Source organism: Copadichromis virginalis, linkage group LG10, assembly GCF_057382275.1.
Source record: "Copadichromis virginalis isolate Kocher_CV1m ecotype Utaka linkage group LG10, C_Virginalis_male_GT1.1, whole genome shotgun sequence".
NCBI classification, from domain to species: domain Eukaryota; kingdom Metazoa; phylum Chordata; class Actinopteri; order Cichliformes; family Cichlidae; genus Copadichromis; species Copadichromis virginalis.
Window position 1 is genome coordinate 8,656,089 of NC_140627.1, and position 26,105 is coordinate 8,682,193.

Consider the following 26,105-nt stretch of genomic DNA (forward strand, 5'->3'; position numbering starts at 1 on the left):
AGCAGTAATACCTTCTGTTCGTTTGCATTTGCAAAGAGAGACAAGGCGAGGGCCTCAGGGTGTACTTTTCCAGATGCTCCGACAGAGAAAGAACGCTCTGCTCCCCTCAGCGCTGGGCACTGCTCTTATATCAGTCTTTCATGTAAATCTAATTAGTGTAGATACATGAAGTCTGATTGAGCAGTGTGTATCTGTGTTATCTATGGCACTGACCACAGTGTGTGTGTTACGATTATTGATACAGGGAAAGGATTTGACATTTGAGAAAAGGCTCAGCGCCTAGACTTTCAGCACCCCCCACCCCTACAGCAATTGCTGAGATTCCGACACACGCTCCTGCACCCAGAGATGAGTTACTCACTCCTCTGCAGAACCAAAATTGTCGATCAGCAGGCATAAACTTTTGCACACAGAGGTTCACATGCAAGCACATGTTCAGGTGCCTCTAGCAACAATACATAGCTATGCTCTCACTCATTTGCCCATGCTCTCACACACAGAATTAAAGCAAACGTGCTACCTGATGTGCTCCCAAAGGGTCAACGTTTCAGTCTTTCGTGCCAACTCAGGCTTCCTTTTCTTCTGAAGAGGACCTCTATATATTTCCCTTTTATAGTGTTCTATATACACTGTTACAGTAGCTCAGGCTTCTAACTGTTCGGAATGCTCATTTTCACTGTTTTTTTTCCTGTTATTGTAGAATATCATTAATATAATTAGTTATATAATAACTATAATATAATATAATAACCTTCTGTTTGCAAAGTGGAGCCAAACAGGAAATTGGCTGAAGGGGAGAGTACTTAAAAGAGCTTGGATGAACAGTATATGCACAGCATAGAAGGGATTATTTTCAAGTGTAAATCAAGCAAAGCTACTTCAGCATAGTCCAAGAATAAAAATATGGAGCTGGAAATTATCTTAATGGGTCACGTAGCATCCACAACACCTGTTGCCTGTTGCTTAAACAAACATTTGCCTTCGTCTGCCGAGAGAAGCGAGTCTAATTAGACCTGTCGTGCAAACAAGTATTGAGTATCACTTTGAACAGCAGTTTAGAACATGGTTAACTTTAGAAACAAAAAGCTGTGGTCACAATAAAAAAAAAAAAAAACTGGATCACATGCTGACTTTTTTCTCACCCTATCAGCTGGCATTGAAAATGTATTCACCCACTGGGTGTGTGTGTATCTGCATGTTTGCATGTGGCAGAGTTGATTGAATTCTTCCTTGATATTCTCTAACTTGGCAGGCTTTCTAGGCCCTGAGGCAGAGTTCAATTGATTAAACCTTTTACCTTCCTCACTCCTAGTCTCGAGTGATACAACAGAAAAAGCACTTACTGGAGTGTTTGTTTCACTTCCTACTAAACAAGCATGTATTTTGATTGGCCACCAGTTTTTCAGAAGCCCTGTGACCTGCACAGCTGTTAATTGACCGGTAGCTTGATAAGAGGTGCAAGCCTTTTCTGTTTCCCCCTTTTAACGCACACTGACATAACTGCATAGGCCCGGTTCCCTGCTGGCAACAGATGAACTAGAACGCTCGCTTGCTGGTTATTGGCAGATGAAAAAAGAAGATCCGCAGGGCTAAGTGAGGGGAAAAAATATTATTGACTTCTCACTGTAGCTACTATTTATTTTCCCCTTTTTCTTTCCATGTATTTGTTTTTGAGGCTGTTAAATTCATGCCTGGGAATATTTTGGGGGTAGTCTTTGATTGAGCTGGAAAGGAATGCCTTTAATCGTGGCTACAAAGGAACCGAGGGACATGTCCTCGTCAGTTTTGCAACAGATCTAAACAGATGAGGAGGAGGAGGAGGAATGGAGGAGTGAGCATTGTTAACAGTCTGTGGGGAACTGTTTGTGTGCCCTGTGGTTTCTAGTGCCTGTGAAATAGAGGCTCAGTGATTTGGTTTCCCAGGCCCCTTTTTCTCAGGGCCATACAAAAACCAAATGAAGACATTTCAGTCTGTCTTGGTTGCTGTTTATAGTCCAGCAGCGGAGTGTTTCGAAGTGGTAAATGGTACCAATGGTGGCACAGGGAGCGTTCACAGCCATCCGATCATAAGTTGTGTGGGCATATCTAAAATAGAAGATAATGCTTAGTCTTGCCGACTATGCAAATCATAGACACTGTGACCATCGAGGTGGTTGCCCTCAGAGCATCAGAAAGAGGAAACTAAAAGCAGCCACTCCTTATGAGCCTGCTTGGCTCAGCTTTGGGATTATTATCTGCTTTAGTAGTTACGATTGTACACTCCCATGCATCAACATGTTTAATGTCATGGCAAGAGCCAGACACGATCATATAAGCCTTAAGAATCAAATGAGTGTTGTAATTTTACTGTAAAATCAGACTCTGAATGCAGCTCTTCTCGTCATTTCCAAGCAGCCGTTAGCAAAAATGAGCAGAGGTCATGGCATCTGTGAAGTTGTGTCATTAAAGGATTTTTGTTTTTTATTTTCTTTCTTTTTCTTTGTTAAAGGCCAAATTCAACTGTAGGCCTCTAATTTGGGCCTAGTAAATGCAGACTGGTAGAGGCAGCTGGCAGCCCTGCATGCAAGGCTGGCCAAGAGTCCATGCTGTCTTGTTGCCTGCCTTTCTATTGAACAGTGGCTGCCATTAAGGAAACATGCAAGGGTCTGAGAATTCACAACAGGTTCTGTTTGTGAGGTCAAGCAAACCTGTCATCTTCTAGATGCTTTCATTTCAGTACATTTAAAAGTGGATGTTGAGTACCACCACACACTGTTTTGGTTGCCACTGAAGTGCTAATTAGTCATTATATTTGACTAGGAAAATGGAAAGTAGCTGCAGCAAAACATGTGAAACAACACATTCATGGAAATAGAGTATATGAACGAACAGATGAGCTTGAAAGTCAGTATTTGGTATGACCATTTTTATTCCCCAACACAGCCTGAAGGGTCTTAGACAATCTTTCTTGTCATTTCTTTGAGTAGTCTTCAGGAATGGCTCTTGAAGAACATTCAACATCCCATTCATAGTCTCCATAGGATTTTAGGTTATGAGACATAACATAACGATCCAAAGCAGACTTACTATAAGCTACAATGTGATGAAATGATGGTGTGTGCTCCTAAAGGAGTCGCATGTCTGTGTTATATTGGACAATAGGACAAATGTGGAAGAGAGCCAGAGAATAATAGTAATTAATGATTAAATGCAAAGTGCAGTATAAACACAGAGAGAGTGAAAACAGGCAGGTGGAAAAGAAGAAAGAGAGTGCAAAACTTTACTACTCACACACACACACACAAATTACAAAATATAATAAAATCTATTATTATACAACACAATAATGAAAAGGATTACATTCAAGAAGGCTGGACGTTGTTCATTGTGGAATCTGGGATTTGCAGTGCATTGTGGGATGAGTAGTTCCTTCTCTGTTAAAATTACAGTCGTTATGCACACAGTCTTGTACCTTAGTCTTTTTGTTTTATTTCCCTTTATTCTTTTTATCCAGATCAAAATCTTTTTATGATTCACCTCATAGCTGGTTGGCTTGGCTTAAAACTTGTGATCCAAGGATTTTGTGAATTATCAGAAGAGAAAATGAATTGGAAATTTACATCTGGAACCGGACCCCTTAAAACAGCGGACAGTGACTATGTTAATGCACTTCTTCTGTCATGTTGTTTGCATCTTAGGCAGACATTTAGCATCAATGCTGGTGTTTCTTATGCCAATGATCACAGCCGATATCTCGATAACATTCTGCATTATTTCATTTTAATCCATTGCGTTGAACAGCCGCTGTGATGAAGGTCCACCCCCTGTGTTTCTCTTTTATCCCACCCTGATTCCCCGATTCTGCTTGCTTTCTTCTCGTCTCTCTCTGTTTCTCTGTTTCACCCTCTGACAGACATGCAACAGCCCTTTGCGGGACATTACGTCATTATGCCAGCTGTTGATGTCACCCTTGGGTCTTTTTAATTTAGGGATTTCCGCTGGGTGAGATGAGGGGGAGCCCCATTACCTCAGCCCACAGCCACATGAAGAGGCCCTCCGTGGCAGAACCAGGCTGGGACGAGCTCATAGCAGGGCTAGGAAAGGACAGGCCAAGACAGGGCTAGGGAGGAACCCCAGGGACCGGGTGCTGCAGAGTGATCTGTGAACTTTAAGGACCTGTACCTGAGGTGTTATCATTCATGTCAGCCAGGCAAATTAGCGATGCTGTTTTCCTGACTGCCGTGCAACTCCCTGTGCCCGTGACAGCATGTCTGTGACTTGCAAGCACTGCTGCGATCCCTTGAGCTCTTAAATGCAGCCTTTCAGCAGCTCAGAATTTCCTTCCTTTCAGAAGGGATCAAATGTTCCACTAAAGATTGACTATCTCTCATTCTTTCAGTCCTCAAGGCTTTAAGTGGGAGTGAATACTGCCATCCATGTCATTGATTTCGTAGGGTGCCAAAGTTTTCCTCTTGATGTCAGCCTGGGTATGGTTTAGGAAGAAACCATTTAATTTAACACATAAAGGCTTCCATAAATTGCAAGTGTTGTTCTCTAGTGGTGTGAAAAAGAGCTTTAGCATTTTTGTGCAGACTGTCTTTTAAAGCATCTTTGTGAAAATTTCTTTTTCTTTTTTGCTTTTGGTTTGAGGTCACACACTTTAGGTTGTCTTTTGGGTAGATATGGAAAAATGTAGATATGATAACACTATGAGTTATTTATCTACTATTTAATTAAAAAAAATTAAATCTAAATATAAGTAGGCCCTTGTAATGCCAAAACCCCCACCAAACTACACCTGAATATATCAGAAAGCTTTGGTGATTCTGTAATAGTTAATGCCTTAAATTGTCTCTACTGCTTCTGCATGCACTCAGTGTGATTGAGTAATTTTGCCTCATTTACATCATTTCTAAAGAAAGTTCAGTAAGTCAGAGGGCCCGGTGGCGCCAGTGTCCGGCAGCCTCGCCTCTGTCAGTGCGCCCCAGGGCAGCTGTGGCTACAATGTAGCTTGCCATCGCCAGTGTGTGAATGTGTGTGTGTGTGAATGGGTGAATGACTGAATGTAGTGTGAAGCGCTTTGGGGTCCTTAGGGACTAGAAAAGTGCTATACAAATGCAGGCCATTTACCATTTAAGTCGTACATCATTCCCAGATTCATTGTTTGTGTACTTTGTGCTCGTGCTTCTGGAGTGTGCATTGTAGCAAGTACTGCAAAGAAAAAATATTGCTAACCCCTTGCTCTCTCTCCTTTTTTTTTGCAGTATCATCCTCTGTCTCTTTGCAACACAAGTGAGGATGAACGACAAGAGAGTGACTTCATCACCATCGTCAAACTGGAGCACAGGGTACATCACTGTCTGCCACTGCCCGACAAGGTATGGATTGCGCACACTGACACACAGGTGGTGTTGAATTTAGCTTTTTGTTTGTTTGTTTGTTTAATGGTCTGAGAAACTCCTCTCTCCGTGACCCCTTTCCTTGTCTCAGACGTGGCAGCAGACAGATCGACCGTACTGCCATTTCGTCTTGCCTCCAGCACCCCTCCCGCTCTCTGACTTTAAAGAGATGATCCTTTATTTGGCAGCAGCCTGATGTTTTGTCCAGTACAGTGATCTTTTTGAGTGAGGGCTTGGACAGGAGGGGGTGGGCTTAGCTCAGCGCTGCTATGTAGCAAGTGGCATCGAGCCCTGGCTTTGGATGTAAGGCTTTCAAGCCCCAGCTGTCACTAGTCAGATCCCAGCCAGCCAACCAGAACCAGAGACTGAGTGTTCTCCATTTCTGCTTCTCTCTAATATGAACGCAGCCAGAACTCCATAGAGTCCACCGACAGTGGTTCAGATGTATGTGTAACTTTGACGGAGGTGACCTAAATCTCCCTTGTGTTTAAGCATTCTACCATACACACTGGCTGGCATACCCTGACTTTAAAATAGTGTGATTTAAAACTGTTGCTATTTTTTCCCCCGTTTTTCAAGTGGTGACAAATTAGCAGGCAGGAGTATAGTTAAGCGCCTGCCTTTTTTTAGCTTGTGTTTTCTTTTCCCCTAATTTAAAGCCATGTTTAGGAGCTGCCCGCCGTGGCGACGATGTAGAGACATTCCCACATTCCCCGCTCCTTTCTTCCTCCTTCTGTTTGCTCCTCCGGTGGGAACCAAATCGGAGAAAGAGGGGTGTCATTCCAGGCTGACTGCAGAAAACAGTTCTGATTAAAGCCTTAATGGTAACACTGTGTTGTCCCATAAACAAAACATACTCTCCTCCCTCATGCAAAAGTATCGGGGAACAAAAGGCCGCCGCTTCCGAGTGCTTTCTTCCTCCCTGCAAATCGCCTTTGAGAAGCAAGGGAAAGAGGAAGGAGAGAAGTGTGTGTGTGTGTGCTTTGTTTGGCTTGTCTGGAAAGTATGTATTGCACTAAACTCCACTCCAGCCACCTGCATCCTCGTTTTCATAGCACGATTCAAAGCTTTTGGTCCGGTGGATTTATTGGGGATTCAGCATACAGCTGCTGAGAAGTTTGCTCTTGGCCTTTTGAAGGGATGAATCAGATATTTGGGGATGTGCGGTGCTGGGTCAGCCATGGTCTCTGGATGGCCTTGTTTACAGCTAAGTCTGAGTGTAAACCCGCCTCGGCGATCTATAGATACTCTGACGGCCGCAGAGGGTTCGGATTGCACTATGCACACTCAGAATAGAGCATAAAGCAAACAAAGTGACGCTCGAAACCCCGAAGGATAGTATTTCATTGTTATTCCTTGTTTTTATTTTGGTTTTCAGGGATTCTTATATCCAACCTTGCAGGGAGATTTCCTTGTTGATTTGCAGCAGTTCGCGCTGCCTCATTCAGTGCATCGAAACAGCTTGGAAAGTTTGTGCTGTGATACTTCCAGCATTGCTGACCATCTCTCAAATACATTCATGAACTTGTATGACGTGAATAAGAACATGTGTGCCTCTACCTCAGTGATTTAAAGTCTATGTTAAAAGTACAATGCTGTAAAAATCAGGGTCATTTTCCCTTGATTGTTACTCAGTGCGAAACAAAAACTGATATTGGGAAACCTTGTATGCTCATTTCCATTATGTCATAGGAGTGTGTGACTGACAGACTAAGTGAACAAAAAAAGCTGATGTTTTACGGGAATATGTACAAAGAGCGACGACAGAAAGGCAGCAAGGTTCTCTGACGTGGAGGCACTGAAATATAGGAGAGGGTGGTTAGATCCAGAGCTGCACGGGTGGCTGAAGGTGAGTATGAATTTAATCAGTTTAGGCTTACTTGCATGTGGGGGTTAGGGATAGAGTGAGCATCTATCTGAATGGTGGGATGCATGAAAGGTTCCAGATTTCCCAAACTGGTGATTCCAGGAATCCAGGAGTGACTGCAGGCAGGTGAGTCCCATGAGTAGTAGCGTTTTTCCAGGAGTTTCCAAGCAGGCTTGGTGAATGTTAGCAGGTGCAGCCAGCATCCAGTAGATTACACTGCAGGTGAGGTTAATTGAAAGCAAGAAAACTAGTGAGACAAAAACATTAACAGCGAGAGACAAGGAGACCTCATTACTACTGTGAGGTAGCTGATGAATTTTTGGGTTTTCATGAGCTGTATGCCAAAATCATCAATATTAAAACAATAAAAGGCTTGAACTACTTCAGTTGTGTGTAATGAATCTAAAATATATGAAAGTCTAATGTTTATCAGTACATTACAGAAAATAATGCACTTTATCACAATATGCTAATTTTTTGAGAAGGACCTGTATATAAAGAGCCAAGAGCCCCCCACCCCACCCAAAAAAACCCAAAAAACTTCTACATACAGTGACTTCATTATATGAGACTTTGGCCAAGCAGTGTAACAGTACATATACAACATAAAACAAAGAAAGCTAGAACGAGGTCAATTTCATAAATTATTAAGAATGATTAATTATTATGATTTTTTTTTTAACATTTTAATTGAACATAGAGATGAGGGTTTTATTCTCAACCCTTATACACTGAAATATTTTAACAGCTTCTTGTAGGAGTTTTTCAGCCTGACTTCACCGTCTGCCATGTATTGGTTAAAAAATGTTTCTGTAAAATAAAAATAAACTCTGCAACTCTGTTTCAGAGGGTATTCTTCCAACGAGTCTGCCATGCCACACCAGTATTGTTTCTACAGTAGCCCAGATTGGACAAACCAAATACCTTCTTGAGAGGGTTGTTTTTGAATTTGTGTGAGGGTACTACTGTAGGTTCTCATTTTGCAAGGACAGGATGAGGTGAGAGGTATTAAGTTGGTTGCAGTATGCAACCTCACCACAAGATACCACTAAATCCCACATGCTGCATTTTTAATAGCTGAAAAGGATTTTCAGTGTAGGCAGAGACAGTGTATTAATGATAAATTGAGCTGTTCTGAATCAGTAAGTTCATTAGTAAGTTCGTTATCCCTGCAACACACCTGTTCAACGTGAACCCCACCTCTTGCCCTATGGCAGCTGGGAATGGCTCCAGCCTGCGCCACGACCCCGAATTGGAAAAGTGGAAAAAAATGGATGGATGAACTTTACAAAGTGAACTTAAACATGTTTAATAGAAGTTATAAAAAAGGGGGAAAGCTTTCTCTTTGTACAGTTATGTCCCATCCATCTGTTGCAGCTATTTGCAAATGTCTGAATCAGAACTGTTCACTGCTCCAGTGGTTTTGCATCATTGCAAAATGAGAAACAAGCAGAGGCCACAAGCTCTCTCTTCCTGCATGTTGTGCTATGGTAGAAGCAATCTGTTTGCTGTCTGCTTGTTTCACTTTACACTGAAGCCATGGAAAGGCTCTCAGGCTTAAGTCACAGGGCAACACGTGATTCAGAGAAAAGGCACTGCGGTGGTGCCAGGAGTACTAGACTAAACTCCACACCAAGCTTAATTTACTCTGAATAAATGGTGTAATCTGTGCTTTTTGAAAGTGCGGATATTCTCCCACTCAAACTTCATCTCTGTGAAACCCGATGAACACGAAGTGGTTTTGTGAAAACAGCTCTTACAGTGATTGAGTTTGGCCCATGTCTGGACTTGTTGACTCTCATAGAAAGCCTTGCTTATTGATTCTGCTCCTCTCAGATGAAAAGGCTTCTTGGCCTGATTGTTCAGTAATCCTGTTTTCTTTAACTGGGGCTTTTATGTGTGTGTGTGTGTGTGTGTGTGTGTGTGTGTGTGTGTGTGTGTGTGTGTGTGTGTGTATGCGTATTACTAGGCCACATGAATTCAAGTATGTTTTTGCAAATTTTATCTGGCACAAACACAATGCCAGTCAGATGGGTCAAGAGTCAGGTGACACTGACTGTGTTTGCCTAATGTAGTGAATCGCCTGGCATCAGTTCGATTATACTGTTTGTGACTGGTGCTCGAAAAATATATGATAGCAACATCGTTCTGTGGATCATTGTGCTTGTCTGTCAGTCTCTCTACTACTTTGGTCTAACTGAAATATGCCAGAGGGCAGCATTAACAATACATTAAATATGTTAATGTTAGGAAGACAACTGGTCTCAAGGGTCTCAAACACGTTGTGAATGGACTGTGCTTATTATTATTGCTTATTAGCATGTTGTGCTAATAAGCAAATGTTGACCTGCTAATATATAAAAATTGGGGTAAACCCATATACTGTAGCTAAAAGATGGACGTAGCCACCACCACAAAATAGTAGAATTTCACTCAGTAAAACCGAAGCACAGACGGACAGTTCGGACAGTTTTAAACCTCAAAGCGGGTCATAAAATTTCCCAGATAGTGCAATTAAAATGCTCCAATGACACCAACCCTATAAAAACAGAGGGGACAGTCAGTGGAGGTGAAGCTAGCGACTGTGTAGTTCTTTTCACCTGTATTGTGAGTTAGAAAGTACTGATCTTGTAATTCCAAGTACCGTATATATTTTTTCTCACTTGGTGGCGTTTAACAAGAGTTAAACTACATGATGTGGATGCAGTTTAAGTGAAGCTTTTGATGGAGACCAAAGGTGGTCAAGCATATCCTTCCAGTGTAATGGGACGAGCCAAAAGAGAGTTCGTTGTTCTCATATCCAGTTTTACTATGGTGCACCTCTGATTTTTCTTAGTATCAGGTGGGAACAGGAGGAATACATTACCATGCATACATACATTAAAATTGGGTGTGCTAGGCTTTTATCCCCTTTAAGTACAATACCGTCCCCGTGATGACTCACTGCCAGTTTGGGAATTCTATAGTGAGCTTTTCTCAGAGGAAACATGTGGGAACTACTGCAACTCAGGTGTACCGACATGAGCATTCACCTTTTTGAATACACTGAAAATGCCATTTTTATTTGTCCTCACAATAATTCATTTAAGTCCGGCAGTGTGTATACTGTATTCACACATGAACGGGAACTAAATGCAGTGCTAAAATGATTCTCTAACTTGAACTCTTTTTATATACAAAAAAAACCTCCAAAACATTGCTGACAGTCTGAGTAATTAAATATGTACTTGTTATCTTCAGATTGTGACACAAACCTGATCCTGGAAGTTATCCACCACAAATAAATAAAAACTTTAAAAATAACACTCTTTTGCCTGTGGGGAACAGCGCCTATAAAAATGAACCCTGAACCCTCTCTGTCGCATCATGTTGGTGATCGCAGCAACATGTCTACCTCCAGGCGACAATTAAAGACTTTTTAAGGAGAAGCTGATGTGTGCAGCTGTCGTCCTGGTTACCTCCTGTTTGGAAGGAGGGAAGGAGTTGTAGGAATGGATGGTCCTGAGGGAGAGAAGTTTTAATTGATCTAGGATTTTTCTTTTCTTTTTTTATGAGACTGTGTGAACTGCTTCCAGTGTGTCAGCATAGAGCACGCCCCATGACTTGCAGTAGAGCCGGCGAAATAATAAATCAAAAACAACATGCTTGAAGTGCACAAAACCAAAAAAGGTTTCTGCGGTTATTTTGAAACACCCTGGTGCTTGTTGCACCGAATTTTAAGTGGAAGCACCGTGTATAATTGTGGCTTGATAGTGTGCAAAACTACTGGTGCGAGAAGGCAGCGGATACCTGCAACCTTCGGGTTTCTGTAGAGTCACTGAAGCTGTCAGAGTAGATAGAGAGCTGGCAAGAATCGCTCATGAATAAAGGGGTTTGTGGGATTTTATGGAGGCTTACATTGGTTCGACTTAACCAACTAAAGTAACCAAGAGCAGATGGATTATGGAACAGATGTGCACAGACTGTGGGACCGAGATTGCGGTGCATCATAGGCTGCTGTCTCCTTATTTTCATCCAGGCTTCTGCTCCTCCTGCTATCTATACTAAGTCACCAGGACACCTGGAGCAGTGCTTTCACACCTATCACCAACAATAAAATACAGCCTTTTGATTTGTTATATTTAATAAGAGGTAGATTAGCCACAGAGTCCAAAAGATTTTTTGCTAGCAAGCTCTGCATGTGTTTAGTCTGCTCTAAAGCTATTAACATGTTTAACACGGGGTATATGGAGTTGACTCACTTTTGGAGGCAGCCTAAATTGACATCAGAGAAACTGAAATTTTTGTCACTTTCTGCAGTTTGCTGATCAGGAAAGGTAAATAAAATATGAGAATACATTTTCTCCATGTTTTCGGTGCTTACAGACTTACTAGTAAGTGCTTGTTATATTAAGCTATTTTTCTGTGTTCTGTTCACAGAAAAATAGGATAGAGTATTAAAAAAAATAAAAAATAGAATATTAAAAAAAGTTACATTTGGGTCGTGATGACCACTGAAGTTTGGTTTGCTTATGGGACTCAGTTGCCAGCATTAGAACTTCAGTTCTGTTGCTATTGAGGGATTTCATAAAGAATTGGTGACAGTATAATGCCATAAACACTCCTCTTGTGTCCTGAACTTTCAGACCAGGAAGTGTAGTCTCAGTAAAAGAAAGCATTTTGAAAACAAGGGAAACCCACTAATGGAAGAATGAGTTGTGGTTTCTGTCTCCTTGTGTGTTATTCTCTGTAGGGGTCAACGCTGACTTCGGGCGTATATGTTTTTTGAGCAAAGACGTTGGCTGGAAGTGCAGTGGCAGCTGCCTTTATCTGCTTTTACTTTGGCAGCTGAGTCCAACATCTCCAGCTCATCTGAGACAAGTAGAGGAGGAGTAACACAGAGGAACATCTGGAAAAAAGAGGATATTTCAGCTTTTGAGAGTAAATGCAAAAAGCAGCAGGTACACAATGGACATTTTGGCTGGTATGAAATGCGTCATCGTTAGCAGACTTCTGGATTTGCTTTGATTTCTCTCCCATGAAAATTCATTATTTGCCTGTCTGTGCCAGACAGTTGCTCAGTTGCCTTCAAAGGGATAAACTATGACTTTTCTGTTTCCTTCTTCAGCTACTCAAAGCTGGATACCAACTTTTGCAACCTTGGCCATACATTACAAGCCGACCGGCAAGGACTGTGCACCTCTTAAACCTGTTGCATGCAGCTTAAATTTTTGTCTTTTATTCTTTGAAGCACACAAAAACACTGACAGCGTCACATTTTTACTGCTTCCAGTTTGAGATAAACTCTAAATCACAACATAAAAAGTCTGGAAACCACGCGGGGCCAGTTCAAAATCAGTTTTTCAGTTGTCAATGCAAAAGACACAGGGCTGTTTTTTCCTGTTATCCTTAGGGTAATATTCCATCAGCTCATTGTGAGATAGGTTTACAGGGCTTTGATCATTTCATCTTTAACGTGAGTGCTTCAAAAGTAATATAGAATTAGCTTTGGGCTTATCTCCAACAAGACTCACTTTTATCAGGCAGCACAGTGAAAGGGTGGCCTTGTTACTGTGCAGTCTTGCACTGTTAAACATCTCAAATATTTCTCCAGTTTTGACTGTTCGCCTTTTCAGGTACACCACACGCACAAACCCACACTGCACTCTATCCGATTCTTTATTTTTTGAAATGATGGGATTTTTAAAAAGTGACTACGTTCCTGTCTTTGTGACCCAGATGCCTCTGTTTTCTCCTCCCTTTTCCCCATTGCTAAAGTTAGGCCATGTCTTTGTTCACCACATCACTGTGCAGATAAATCAGTAGGAAGTATTTAGTTTTGAGTCCGCTGCCGTCTTTTAGGTCAGTGCACTCATTACTGTGGTCATGATGTAATTTGTACTTTGATAAGCCCGTCTCCAAGGATTTCATTTATTTTGTCTTTGAGACAGATGGTGTTCTGACTGCGTTGCTATTTGCCTGAGCCACAGACCTCTGTCTCTCGTTCCTTTCATGATAATGCAAATGTTAAACACTCGCAGGGCTTTTAATAAGGCCAAACAATGGGCACCTTTGTCAGGCCGTTCCTTTAATCCACCTACACAAGCAGAATCATGACTCCACTGCCCCCCCTCCTCCAAACTGTGTTAACATCAGCTGCAGTTGGCTTTCTTAGTATGGTGTTGTTTCATCACAGGAAGAAAGGTTTTGTTTGCACCTGCGTACTAACTGCGTCTGTATGAAATGAACTATGTCAGACCATGTGACGTAGACACATTCCAGTTATTGGTTGTGTTAACAATCAAGAATTGGCTAAAATGGACAGGATGTACACAGTTTTTCCATAATAAAACATTTTCAAAGTTTTGGGGGTTTATTGCCATAATATCAAAGTAAATAAGCTATTTGGGAAAGTAAATGCTCAAAAAATGTTATGATATTGTTGATACCAATAATGTTGCAAAGTTGCTGAAGAAAACAGTGTTGTTAGTCAGCTGCAGATGAAGCTGCTAGTTTGCAACTGTCACGGTACAGGGTCGTGTGACCCAGTGTTTGAGTTTTATGTATTTTTTTGTATTCATTTTCAATCTAGTTAAATTCTAGGTTGCTGTTCAGACCTTATTTCTTAGTTATTTCTGTCATCTCCGCCTGTACTCAGTCTCCCTGGTTCCTGCGTCTCCCTGGTTCCTGCGTCTACGTTTCATGTCTATGCGGTTAAGTTCATGTCATGTTTCATGTGGTTATGTTAGGTTCATATCATGTTTTATCTCCATGTCTATGTCTCCGTGTTTCCTGTTTTATTTTGTAAGAGTCTGGTGTTCTTTGTTCATTGTAGTTGGTGTTACTCTCCCCTGTATTGTCATTATGTTTCATTCGAGTCAGCTGTGTTCTCATGTGTCTCCACTTCCCCTGATCACCTCATGTGTCTATTTAAGTCCTCGGTCTTCCTTTGTTCGTTGTCGCATCGTCTGTGTACCTCCCCTCTGGTCAAGTTAAGTGTTTTTCAGGATTCTGTGCAGTTCATGTTTGCCATTTGGTTTATGTTGTTTTTCATGCAGCAGCACGATGAGGTTCCGTGCAGGTCATGTTCATGTCTGTTTCGTCACGCCATTTGGTTCAGTTTCCATGCATCTGCACAGCATTCTGTTCACAGTGATCATAGTTATGCCTTTCAGTCAGGTTAGTGTTTTTCCAGTTTAGGTTTTTGGTTAGTTGCAGTCTCTGTCCCTGTTATGTTTTGTCTACTCCCTTCTGCATCAGCCCAAAATAAAGGCTCGTTTTCAGTTTAAGTTCACTCCCGTCTCCTCACCTGTGTTCGCGCCTGGGTCCACCACACACACTCTCCACACGGTCTGCCCCCGCTGGCCGTGACAGCAACTGGTGTTGTCCTTTTGACAGTAAATTGAACCTGTACACTGTAGGGCTGCTCAATTAATCGAATTTTAATCACGATTACGATCTGGGCTTTCAACGATCATTAAAAATGACTGAGCCGATTATTAGCCCCTCCCTCATTTATCCGCGACACCTTAAAGGCCGGTCCGTGAAAATATTGTCGGGCATAAACCGGTCCGTGGCGCAAAAAAGGTTGGAGACCGCTGATTAAGAGGACCCGAGGGAAGCTCGGAAAGCTAAGCAGAAGTTATTTGGAGAGGAGAGTGACTGCGTTGGTTGAAAAGAGAGGTAAAAAAAACTTCAGTGGTGTTGCACACTATTTTATATTATTTTTTTAAAGTCATTATTCAATACATTGTTATTGTTAACCCTTTAAAGCCGGTCAGAGCAGCACGCTCCGTTTTGTGTAACTATTTTTAAATCCCTGTAGAACCGGAACCGCGTAAGCTAGCGCAATAATTTGTTTTGCATATGAAACCGGAGGAGTTGTACTTACATCTGATGCCATCAGCTTGTCCTCGGTCACGGTTTCCTTCCACATAAAGCTTTGCAAAAATTGCATAAAAAGCGCTTGCAGGAACAAAAACATAATATTCCAGAAACACGCTTTGCCGTTCCGATCAGCTGTTTGTAACACTTCCCACAGTGAAACAGACGTCAGCGCGAACTGTCGCATGTCCGCCATTTCCTGCCCGAAACCGGAAGTGACGTCATTTTCGCGGAAAATGTAGTTTTTTACTTGTAGGCCTTAAAAGCCTATACTGGTCATGTTTGACTTTTCTAAATAGTTTCTGGGATGCTTAGAACTCGAATTGCACATGCTGTTTAAAGTTTTGAGGGATAAACCTCTTAAATTTCTCCAAGTAGAAATATATGTAAAAAACAAAACAAAAACGATTTTCAATTTTTTTGTGGTTTATTGCACTTTTTTGCAATTAATGTAGTTACTATGGACTTAATGCATACATATTATTAAAATATGGGCTATAACAGTTGTATAGCAACTTGAAATGCTCCCACAAATGGCACTACAACATGTAAAAAAATAATATGAGCTCTGGCGGACTTGGTTCTATGGTCGGTCTTAAAGGGTTAAATAAATATCGTCAAATAATCGAGATCTCAATTTCAGTAAAAATAATCGTGATTATCATTTTTGCCATAATCGAGCAGCTCTAGTAGACTGTATATAAAAGATGGAGCTACTGTGACTTAATTGGTTGAATTTCACTAATCAAAACCTGAGCATAAACGTCTTGGAAGGTCTGTGCTTCAAATTTTCTACCTATAGGGTTGATATAAAGGTAGAAAGTATGCATAGAGGCCATTTAAAGATTTGTAGTTTTTGGGACTTACTGGCGCTTTGTTTAGTCACACATGGTGCAGTTTGGGTGAAGCGCACACTGCCAGACAACGATTTATGTTGTATTTAGATGCCAACTGGTTAGTCATGTGCACTAGCTAGTTTTTTGGGATACAAGTGAGCACCATTAACACTTGAAAATGAAAACTCTGCATCATTTAACCTGTCATTTTTCTGCAGAAAATTGCACTCTTCTGTTTGTAGTTTAGCACAGCAGGATAAACAATACTACAGCTACAGATTGAATGTGCATAGCTTCTGATTCTGTGACTTGACGGTGACTGCTCTGTCAAAAAAAGGCAGACATGTCACTTGTACTTTATGCTTTATAAGAAAAAGGATGATCTTTGAGTTTGTCTGCATGATAGATTGTGTTATTTTGCACCTTTGAAGTGGTTATGCATGACATTTTAGAGGACAACACTATGCTTTTTTTCCAGTATAAAGCACTGTCATTTTGGTCTGTGCACCCTTCCTTTTTGCAGAGCCATACTCAGGCACGCTCTCTGAGTAAATGGTCAGCAACTGTACGATAGGATAAGGGAGGAAGCCGAAAACAAATTCTGAGAGGGCAGATCTGCAGCTGTTCCAAGGACAGGAAAATACTTTGATAAGGGAACATGGACAATGAGTCCATGGCTGGACTCAAGTCTGCAGATAGGTGAAAGCTGAGTAGTTGTTTAAATTGGTGCCACATTGGGAAGCAAGCGGGAAGAATTTCATGCATATTACTGTCTGCAGGTACCTGGAAATTTTAGCTTGACAACAAGAAAAGTCTGAGGTTAGACATTCTCACAGATGTCAGCATTGTTGCTGCTCAGCTCAGTTCACCGTTGTCATCACCTCTGCCACAGAGGTGCGAGTAATTCGCCTGCCTGCCTGTTGCCTGCTGCTCTCTCCCAGCTGGTTCTCTCACATCTTGTCGGCTTTCTAAGACGATGCCAGCGTTGCTAAGCTAAACACCGACCCTCCCTCCCAACATGCACATAAGATCTGGAAGATGTTCTGTTTGCTTTTAGCTGCGATGTGCTTTGAGTGGCCACCGATTAGCAGCTTGTTGTCCCACTTTCTCACTTTCCTGCCCTTCCTATTTTCGCTCCCCTCATTGAAATGATAGAGGGGCTGTGTCCTGGCCCGGCTTGGTTACTGTAGGCATGTGGTGCTAACACAACCTTTGTGGTCCAGTTGGAGTTTGTCGTTAATGGCACCGCAAAACTTTTGTACCCAAACAGTGAGATGTCCATAGAGATACACTGCTCTAAAATAGGAACAGGTGGATTCTCAAATATTTGTGGATGTGTGAGGATCGTAAAATATGTCCCTCTTAGCAGGGTCTGCCTAATATTCCTGACTTATATATTTGTATGAAAAGTGGAAATGCAGACTTGGTTGCTCTTTTACATGTTACACAGAGGGAAATGGGGACAAACTTCACTAAGTATTACTCACATAAGCAAGTCTTTAACTCTAAATACTTGGTGCATGCATTAAAAAAGTAACCTGGTAACAACCCTGGAAAAAGCAGTAATGACCCTGAACATGTCACAGCAACCTGAAAGAAGACATGAAAGTGAGCCGTCATGCATAGTGAATAAACAGTACAATTTCACAAATCTTTTTTTGCAAAGGCTATAGTTAATGATGCTAACAAAAGAACAAACATCCAAGAGATCCAGTTTAGTGACTCTCATTATCGGAGGTGAGGCCTTCCAGATTGATTGCCTAGAGCTCTCTGTGTCTCGCCTGTCAATCTAAGGGGCACGCCCCCAGTCTCCTTCGTCTAAAATCATGTATTTACCAAACAGTTGTTGTGAAAAGGAAAATTAACCAAGAGAGGCTAAAATCATTTATTGGATCAGCCTGTAAACAGAGATGGCCTTTTAAAATGGGGACTCTGTGAGGAGTGACTCACTCTTTTTAGCAACTGCAGTTTGTGCCACTTTCACGCTGGCTTTATTTCTTTTTGAAGAACCCCACTAGCAAATTTTAGCAGAAATCACAAATAACTGGATTGTCTTTGATTTCTGGGTTTAATTACAATAGACCTATCAATGTGAAGAACGGGCACATGTTTTTGTAAATTACACCTGCTTCAAAGCACCTTAACTGCTCTCACCAGCTGCTGCTCCATTACTTAACTGTGTGTTCAATGGGCCAAACTACGCCAACAAAACTTCCTGCATGCACCTGCTACTGGTACTTGGTGGATCCTTATGCCACTGATCAAAATTCATTTAGTTTGTTATTTCAAGCTTACTGAGCTAATTGCATTTGCTTTTTAAAAAAACAACAACAACAAAAACCAAATCACTTTGCTCTGTGAAATCAGCTGAAAAGCATGTTTCCATCAAACCAGGTTGAAATTTTTTACATACAAGTGAAACTTAAAATCGGCCCAATTTGCACATTAAGCAATGCATCTCAGCTTCTGAACACACTTGTTTACTAATAAAGCCATCTAATATATTCCCTGTAAGATAAGGCAGGGAAAAGAACATGTGCATTTTAACTTGCACGTGCATCATACATTTCCCCCATATTAGCATCTATGCACGCTAGGCTGTTTATGTGCTGCCTGAGGGCAAAATTCGCCTACCTTTCACATGTCTCCCGATTTTAAGGAATGAAAAGCGTTTGCGTCTCAAAGCGTTCATATTAGGGCAGCACATCTCTCATTTGTCACTTCAGTGGGAGCGTGTGAGGGTCAGGGTTTCATCGGGCTGTTGCTGGCACGCATAATGTGACAAAAATGCTGTGCTCAAAATAGGACGCTGTGTCATGCTTGCACAGAATGACAGAGCCCAGATAATGCTGCACTGTGCCAAATTTCTGTTATTAAAATGCCAACCACTTGGGAGACACCTTCGGTTGGCTGCTAAGAAGGGAAGGTGGGAGATGGTGTGTAGTTCCTTATCAGTTGAGATTTTTGGCGTTGCAGGCAAGAGTTCATCCTGCGTCCTCACTGAAGAGGTTTTTCCACATGAGGATGGCAAATAGGATGATGAGTGCTTAATGGCCCTGCAGTTACAACTGTACTATATCACTGCCTCTCCCTGATGAATGAGGTGTTCATAGGGCAGTAACTTATTATTACTGCAGTATTAGTCCTTTGATCTTCCAGCAGTTTTTAACCCTGGAGTTTTTTAGAAGGGTGGCTCGTCAAAATAGCTTAGCAGATGCGTTCGGGCCTGGTCTTGCCCCCGCTATGGGGAGAGGAGGCCTGGAGGTGTGCAGAGGCACCAATGTGCAGGAAAACCTGACTACAGAGACGCTGCATTTTGGTCCGTCTTGTTTGAATGGATCAAAGAAGTCGTTTATTATCGTATATTGTGGTTTATATTTATTTGGAGATTGATGATTCTTCTGTCTGCTGCAGAAGGTTTTATTGTGAAGGGGAAAGCCCGCTTTTATCTTCAAAGACCGTGAATATAAAGGTGCTGTCCTTGAATCCCTGCTAAGGAGCCCCAATAAACCACAAGATGTCATTCTTGCCAGGGCATTCCTCTATTAATGACAAAGGCGAATGGTAAGTCTCAGAGTGAAACATGAAGAGGGAGAAGAGAAGGGAGCAGAGGAGGTGAATGGGTTGATTTAGGGGAGTGGCAGGCGAGGCCCAGAGGGCGACCCTCGATGACCCTGACTGCGCCTGCTTCAAGGTCATGTCTGCCGCGTCAGAAGCAGGGCTGCTGGCAGAAAAATTTGTTGCTTTTGATTTTCCTCTTTCAAATCTTTTTTTTTTCTTGTGCGGTCCCTCTCTGCTGCTCACATTCCCTCCTGTTTACCTACCTAATTCTCTTTCCACCATCCCATCCTCCATCGGCGTGTCTGGCACATCCCAGCTCTCATTGTGCAGGCTGAGCCGTTGGCCCTCTTTAAGATCTGCATTAGAATTTTGTTTTTATATAGCAGCAAGCGGAGGCATGTGGAGTCTCTTTTGAACTGCTTAGCAAACAGATGGAGGTTTTTACGCTGCCTTTATGAGATTAAGTGAAACATTCCCATAAAACAGAAATGTCTCCGTGTCCCTTCACCCTGCTCACTCTCTCTCTTTCTCTCTCTCTCTGCCTTCCATACCTTTTTCTCTCTTCATCCTTGTCTTTTTTTTTTTCGTTCCCCTTTTTTTTTTTTTTTTGGCCCACTGCAGGCTTGGGCAAGGGCAGCCTACTTCTGAAAGTGAAGTGGAAAGTAGACAGGTTTTTGTTACCAATAACTACTTCCCCAGGCAGGCGAGCACTGAGCATCTCCCAGAGTTTAGACCACAGTGGCAAACAGGTCTTGTGAGTCTGACACTTCAGGCAGAGAGATAGAGCAAGTTCTTTCTCTGCTGCAGTGTGAACCAGTTCAACTCTGGCTCAGGTTGGAAAGGCTCAAACGAGGTGTCATTGCTCTAGTGATGACTAGAAATTTAGGAAAAAAATTTCAACCCACAGGTTTAAAGTGAGTGTCTAGTTGTCTAGTGCAGCAGTCCCCAACCCCCGGGCCTCGGACTGGTACCGGTCCGTGAGTCGTTTGGTACCGGGCCGCGAGAGTTGAGGCTCAGGTGTGAAATGTATGGTTTTCAAGGTTTTTATCGGTTTTCAGCGTTATTTTGTTATTGTTTTTATCGTTAACTCGGTTTTCCTGGGTCTTTTCACGTGTGTTATGAATAAATCTTCTTTTTTTTCGGTACCTGTACTAGTTTTATTTTGTTGTATTTATCTGCGACACCTTAAAGGCCGGTCCGTGAAAATATTGTCGGGCATAAACTGGTCCGTGGCGCAAAAAAGGTTGGGGACCGCTGGTCTAGTGTACTAGTTGAGTCACGCAGGCATTTTATATGTGAGCTGTCTAACCTTACCAAAATGCATTTGTTTGTGGTGTGAGTAAACATGAAAAGTTCATGCTGTTATTGATACAGTAAGCGTTTAGTGCTTTTTCATGGAGGACCAACTTAAAAAATTTTTAGATATAGTTTTATCACAGTCCTCGTGACTTATTTTGAAGAGAAGCTAAAACCTGTTTGGTGGGTATCTAAGTGCCAGCTTTTTTGTTTGCTGGAAAAGTCCCTTTTCTTCGCAGCCTTAATTTTCTGGCTTGTGTGACGTTAACTTGGGCCTTCTGCGTGCAGTCCTGCAAGGGGATGATAACCAACATGACCTTTGTGGCCCTCAAAATCCAACTGACCAGTGGTGATGTCCCATCTGTGCAACAACCCCCCCCCCCCCCCCCCCCCCAAAAAAAAAAAATCTTTAACTGTGCTTGGATAATTTAAAGAAATGGCAAGCTTTCTTGTAGTAGTCTTCAAGAAGCTTGGGGAACCAGCAGAATGCAAAACCTGCATATCTGCTTTCATTTTGATCTCATCTGCATTTCACAACACTGGCCGAAATGGAGCACAAATTATGACAGATGTAGGGGGAGGCCCCTACAAATACCTGTAGAAACTCACTGTTGTACCTTTCTCCTGGCCTAATCTGTACATATTCTTAATTTCAACCAACTTGGATTCATCACTCCATCAGACCTGTTGCCACTGATTTTCTGTCCAGTTCTTATGGCATTTGGCATTCCTGGATCCAGCTGCACACCAGCTGGATCTCAGGTGGTGTGCACCTGAGATCCAGCTCAGGTGCACACCTGAGCTGGATCTAATAGCTCCTTTGGCTAATAGCTCCTTTGGAATCACCTTGTTGGTGCAAAAATACAATTTTATGTCTGTCAAACTGTGTTCTTTGACATTTTTCCTGAATTCAACTAAAGAAGTGTGAACAAACAATGATTTTTTTCCCCCAACAGACTGCTGGTAATAAATTGGCAAAAGATACCATTTAAAATTGGTTCACTGTTAAGTCATCTTTTATGTGTATATATAACACTGGTTCATCCCTTGAGTTAGGAGCCTTTTTATATTTGAATGATTCATAAGTCAGTTTTAAGTGGCTTAACAAACGAACAAAAATGAGCACTGTAAAAGGTTGGGCTGCTTAGAAGCAAAACATAAAGAAATGAGGGTCGGCTAAATATATGCATGTATCATATGTTATGTATTATAGGAATGATAAACACAACAATATAATATTGACATTGAGTGTTTTTGATGGGGGGGGGGGGGGGGTTATAGTCTTTAGCACATATTGCTGATGACATGTTAGAGGAATTGACTTTGTTCGTTTGGGTTTAAGTCATCCCTGAAAACGAAACGATTTCCATGTTTGTCTTTGTACTTCAGTCACACGTCTGGATATCAACACATAGAATCTGTAGGCAGGGGACAAGCTTTCCGGTGTCCCTTTGGTTGCATGTAGGCAAGTAGTCCATGTGGAGAGCAAAGGGGGATTCGCATGTAACACAATAAAAAGTGACATCTGCTTTTCAGTAGGTCTTTTTTTTTTCTTCTTTTTTTTTTTACCACTCTTCCTCCAGAGGCTAGGTGAACAGAGTAGCTGATCAGAATGAAATGGAGGCACAGCTCATTTTTGTGAACAAACACAGAGGATCATAACTAAAATGTGATTTGCATTGATTTACAGTAGTTGACCACTACAGAATGTCATATGGTATTCATGTATTGTTGTAGTAAAATAAAAAAAGGTGCTTTTTTTCAGCTTTTATTTGTACCTATGTTAACGTCATTTACAAGCAGTGTGTGTGTTCAGTTGTCACTGTGCTGCTTGTGTGTGTGTGTGTGTGTGTGTGTGTGTGTGTGTGTGTGTGTGTGTGTGTGTGTGTGTGTGTGTGTGTGTTTGCTCTGCAGAAAGACACGGCTTATTGCACAGCCTGTTCCAAGAATGAATTCCTGGAGGCTTACAAGAGCTGATGAATTAGATGGAGGGCTCAGGGCAGGAATGATGGGAGGGAGGCAGCTCTGCACTGTAGGAGGGGTGTCAGGCTCTCACTTACAGGCCTGATTAAATAACAGGATGCTTTATGAAAACAAGAACATTATCTGCCTCTTAAAAGGCCGGGAAAGGCCCTCTAATTGGCTTCCCCCGAGTCTCTGTGTTGCCGCCATCAGTAAGAGCTAGTCACCAAAGTTCTTTTTTAAAAAATGACCTAGGACTTTTTTTCAACCTCCTCTGCACTCATCAGTACTATAGGAAGGAATTTATAAACATACCGCTATTGAGCCTGCAAAAAGAGTGTCTTTTTTCCACTGAAAGGGGGATTACAGCTAGATGAATCTCTGATTAAGTGCAATGCAAACAGTAAGGAGATAGCGGCTCTTATGTGGCATCAGAGGGCTTCTCATGTGGTAGGTTTCGCAGTTGAGGTTTACAAAAGGCCCCCCTAGATGTTTGGAGAAGAGCGAGAGGAAAGCATCAGAGGTGGGGTTTGGTATGTTTGTGCGTTCCCCGGTCTAGATCAGAAGAGTCCGCTCTTCCTCTTTACATCTCTCCACCTCCGTCAGCTAACCGATCTGGTTTACTTAATTATACTTATTACAGTCAAGTGCTGCTGTATATCATGATAGTTACAGCTGTAATTAATTTTTCATATGCTTGCGCTGCCTTAGTTAATTATAGTGACCTGTCAAATATAGTAGCACAGCCTATTACCAGAGATCAGACATATGTTTTAAGATGAATCAGAGGCCACATTTATGAATGCAGTTTTGTATGGATATAAGCATGTAAAAAAAATGTTACTCAGCTGATGATTTAAGATTTTTTAATCTTTCCTGTTCATCAGCTGATGTTATGCATCAAAATCAAACCAGTGTTCAGTACTGTCCAACTTCATTAGCTCATTTTACAAAGTGTTGCAAAGCAGCATGTGCAGAAAACTTGATGTGCATATTTTGCATGCTTGCAGATTTACCGCATGTGCAGTTTGGCAGCTGTTACACAGTGAAACCAAGATTTTGAAAAATATGTGATCCTTAAAAAAAATATGGGAGCACAAATGGGGGGAAAAGTCGCTAATTGCTGCCCATCAAATCAATAAGAAAAAGTTGGGTTGTTTTTTTTGCTGTGATGCTGGATCATAATAAATCCAATAAGAACAGAAAATATCTAATAGAATGAGCTGCAGCCTTGCAATCACCCTTATCATGTAATGTAGCAAAATTTCATCTTTGCTGTCCCCTAGTGGTAGTGTAGAAATCCATGTAGGTTACGTGTGATTTGTTTTTTATTACTTCTTTCTTTTTTTACTGCATATTTCAAATGTGTATATGTATATACATTATGAACTGTGTGTTTTACCCTGAAAAGCTGGGGATCCTACCAGTGGTTAGTCAGGTGCTGGGATTACGCTTGCTTCAGTCAGATCAAATTAGAAGATCAGAAATGTTTGTTTCTCTTCTTCAAATCTGATGGTTGAACCAGGAGGTAGTTAGCAACGTATACAACAAAGTTTCTGTCATGGTAAATATTTTTCATTTAACACTGGAACTGAATAACTGATGTGACTGTGTTAATTACAAATGCTTGTTGCTTTCTCCCTGCTTTCATCTTCCATGCTTGCTCTCTCCTGGCTCTGCTTCTATATTTAGAGTACGGATATGTGAGTATCAGTCTAGAACTATTCTTCTGGAGCAGCACAGCTTATACTGGCTGGCTTTTCTACTTCTTGATACTCTAGCACACTGTTAACCCCCAACTAGACTTGTTGACTTTAAGGAGCAATCAGTGAGGGCACATAGTGGAGTCAGGCCTCGCGGCTCCATCATCACTGCATTACTCTCGCTTGCCCCCGCCCCCACCACGGGCTTTGGGCTGCTTATTTCCTTTGATGTCTGCACGATGTGTTTAACAAGCGATAGCGTATCAGATGACACTTGTCCTCCTCTGTCACCTTGTGCTTTGCATTTCAAATGTGTGGAGTAGTTGCAGCTCGGGCGACTGCTAACAAGGGAGGGAGGCCCAGCCTGACCCTCAATGCTGAGAGCTCTCAAAATGACTGCTCCCACCTCAAAACAGGCAGATCAGGTTCATAACTTTTTCCAGCCTCTCTCCTCCGCATGAGAAAGGTGGCCAAGCCCTGGTTCTGGATTTAATGTCTCTGTGTGTGTGTGTGGCACGATGAATGAGAGGCAGGAGGAGGAGTGTGTGTGATTCAGGCCCACCCCCTCAGGCTTAATACTTTTCTTGAGAACACAGAATCCACTCACCTGCCCTGACATGCATGCCCCCCTCCCCCCTTCCCTCCATACAGTAGCCCCCCCACCCCACATCAAAGTGCCGGTGTGAGTAATGGATACCCAGCAGAGCCACACCCTTCCCTCCTCTGACTGACTCCACTGCTGGTTCAGTCAGTAGCGAGCACCCAGCAATCAGCTCACTCACACACAGACATGTTATTCACACACAATTAGACTTAAATACACAGCTCCAGAGTTATAGCTAAACAGTGTTTATAGCAAAGGCTGTGTAGTTCTGGTTCAATTTGATGTAGTTTACACAAAAGAAGTCACAGCAATGCAGTCGCTTAAGAATGCGGTGGGAGTTTGGATAAATGGACTTGAAACAAGCGGAGCGAGCGCCCACATTGTTCTTATTTTTTGCTAGAATCTTCATTCATAGATGTTTTTGCCACACAGTTTGATTGAAGTACCAACCCCAGTTGGATTTTTATCAGGTTAAAATGATGAAAACACAGATACTGAGATCGTCCACATGCCCACAGTCACGTAGTCCGTGTCGTCTTTTTAACGTGCACTATGTAAACTGAACTCAGTGCTTATATCCGAAATGAAAGTTTATCCGATATTTCATTTTGTGCTCGTAATTCGGTCACAGGTAAAGCGTGCTTTTCTACAGTGCTGTTATTCAGAACAGGCCTCTGTTTTATCGACTGAGCCAAGCCAATGTAGCCAATGTAGATTTAAATGGGTCCAAACATGGGGAAAGTATTTCAGCTGCTAAATAAGTTAAAGAATCATCTGCCTGCCTGCCACGTGGCTGCCTACAGAGCTTTGTTATTAGCACAGGAGGGAAAAATACAGCCTATTTTTTACAATTTAGAATTCTCCTCAGGTACTTTACAGGTATTTTACACTTTACTGTTGTGGTCTTTTCCAGCTCCATATTTTTATTCTTGGCTTCTAGCTTTGTACCTGCAAATAGTCAGCTCTCAATGACATCACACAGAGCCAGGAACACACACAAAAAATGGCCTCATTATTTTGCACATTATGCCATGC

General features: G+C 41.9%; 1 protein-coding gene across 1 annotated transcript in view; it reads left to right on the plus strand.

Moving 5' to 3' along the window:
- Positions 1-26,105, plus strand: part of rnf43 (ring finger protein 43) — a 112,785-nt gene that overhangs the window by 76,339 nt on the left and 10,341 nt on the right. Inside the window, exon 2 of the mRNA XM_085469636.1 lies at positions 5,244-5,357. Coding sequence (XP_085325762.1) covers positions 5,244-5,357 — 114 coding nt within the window. The remainder of the gene's footprint in view (positions 1-5,243; positions 5,358-26,105) is intronic.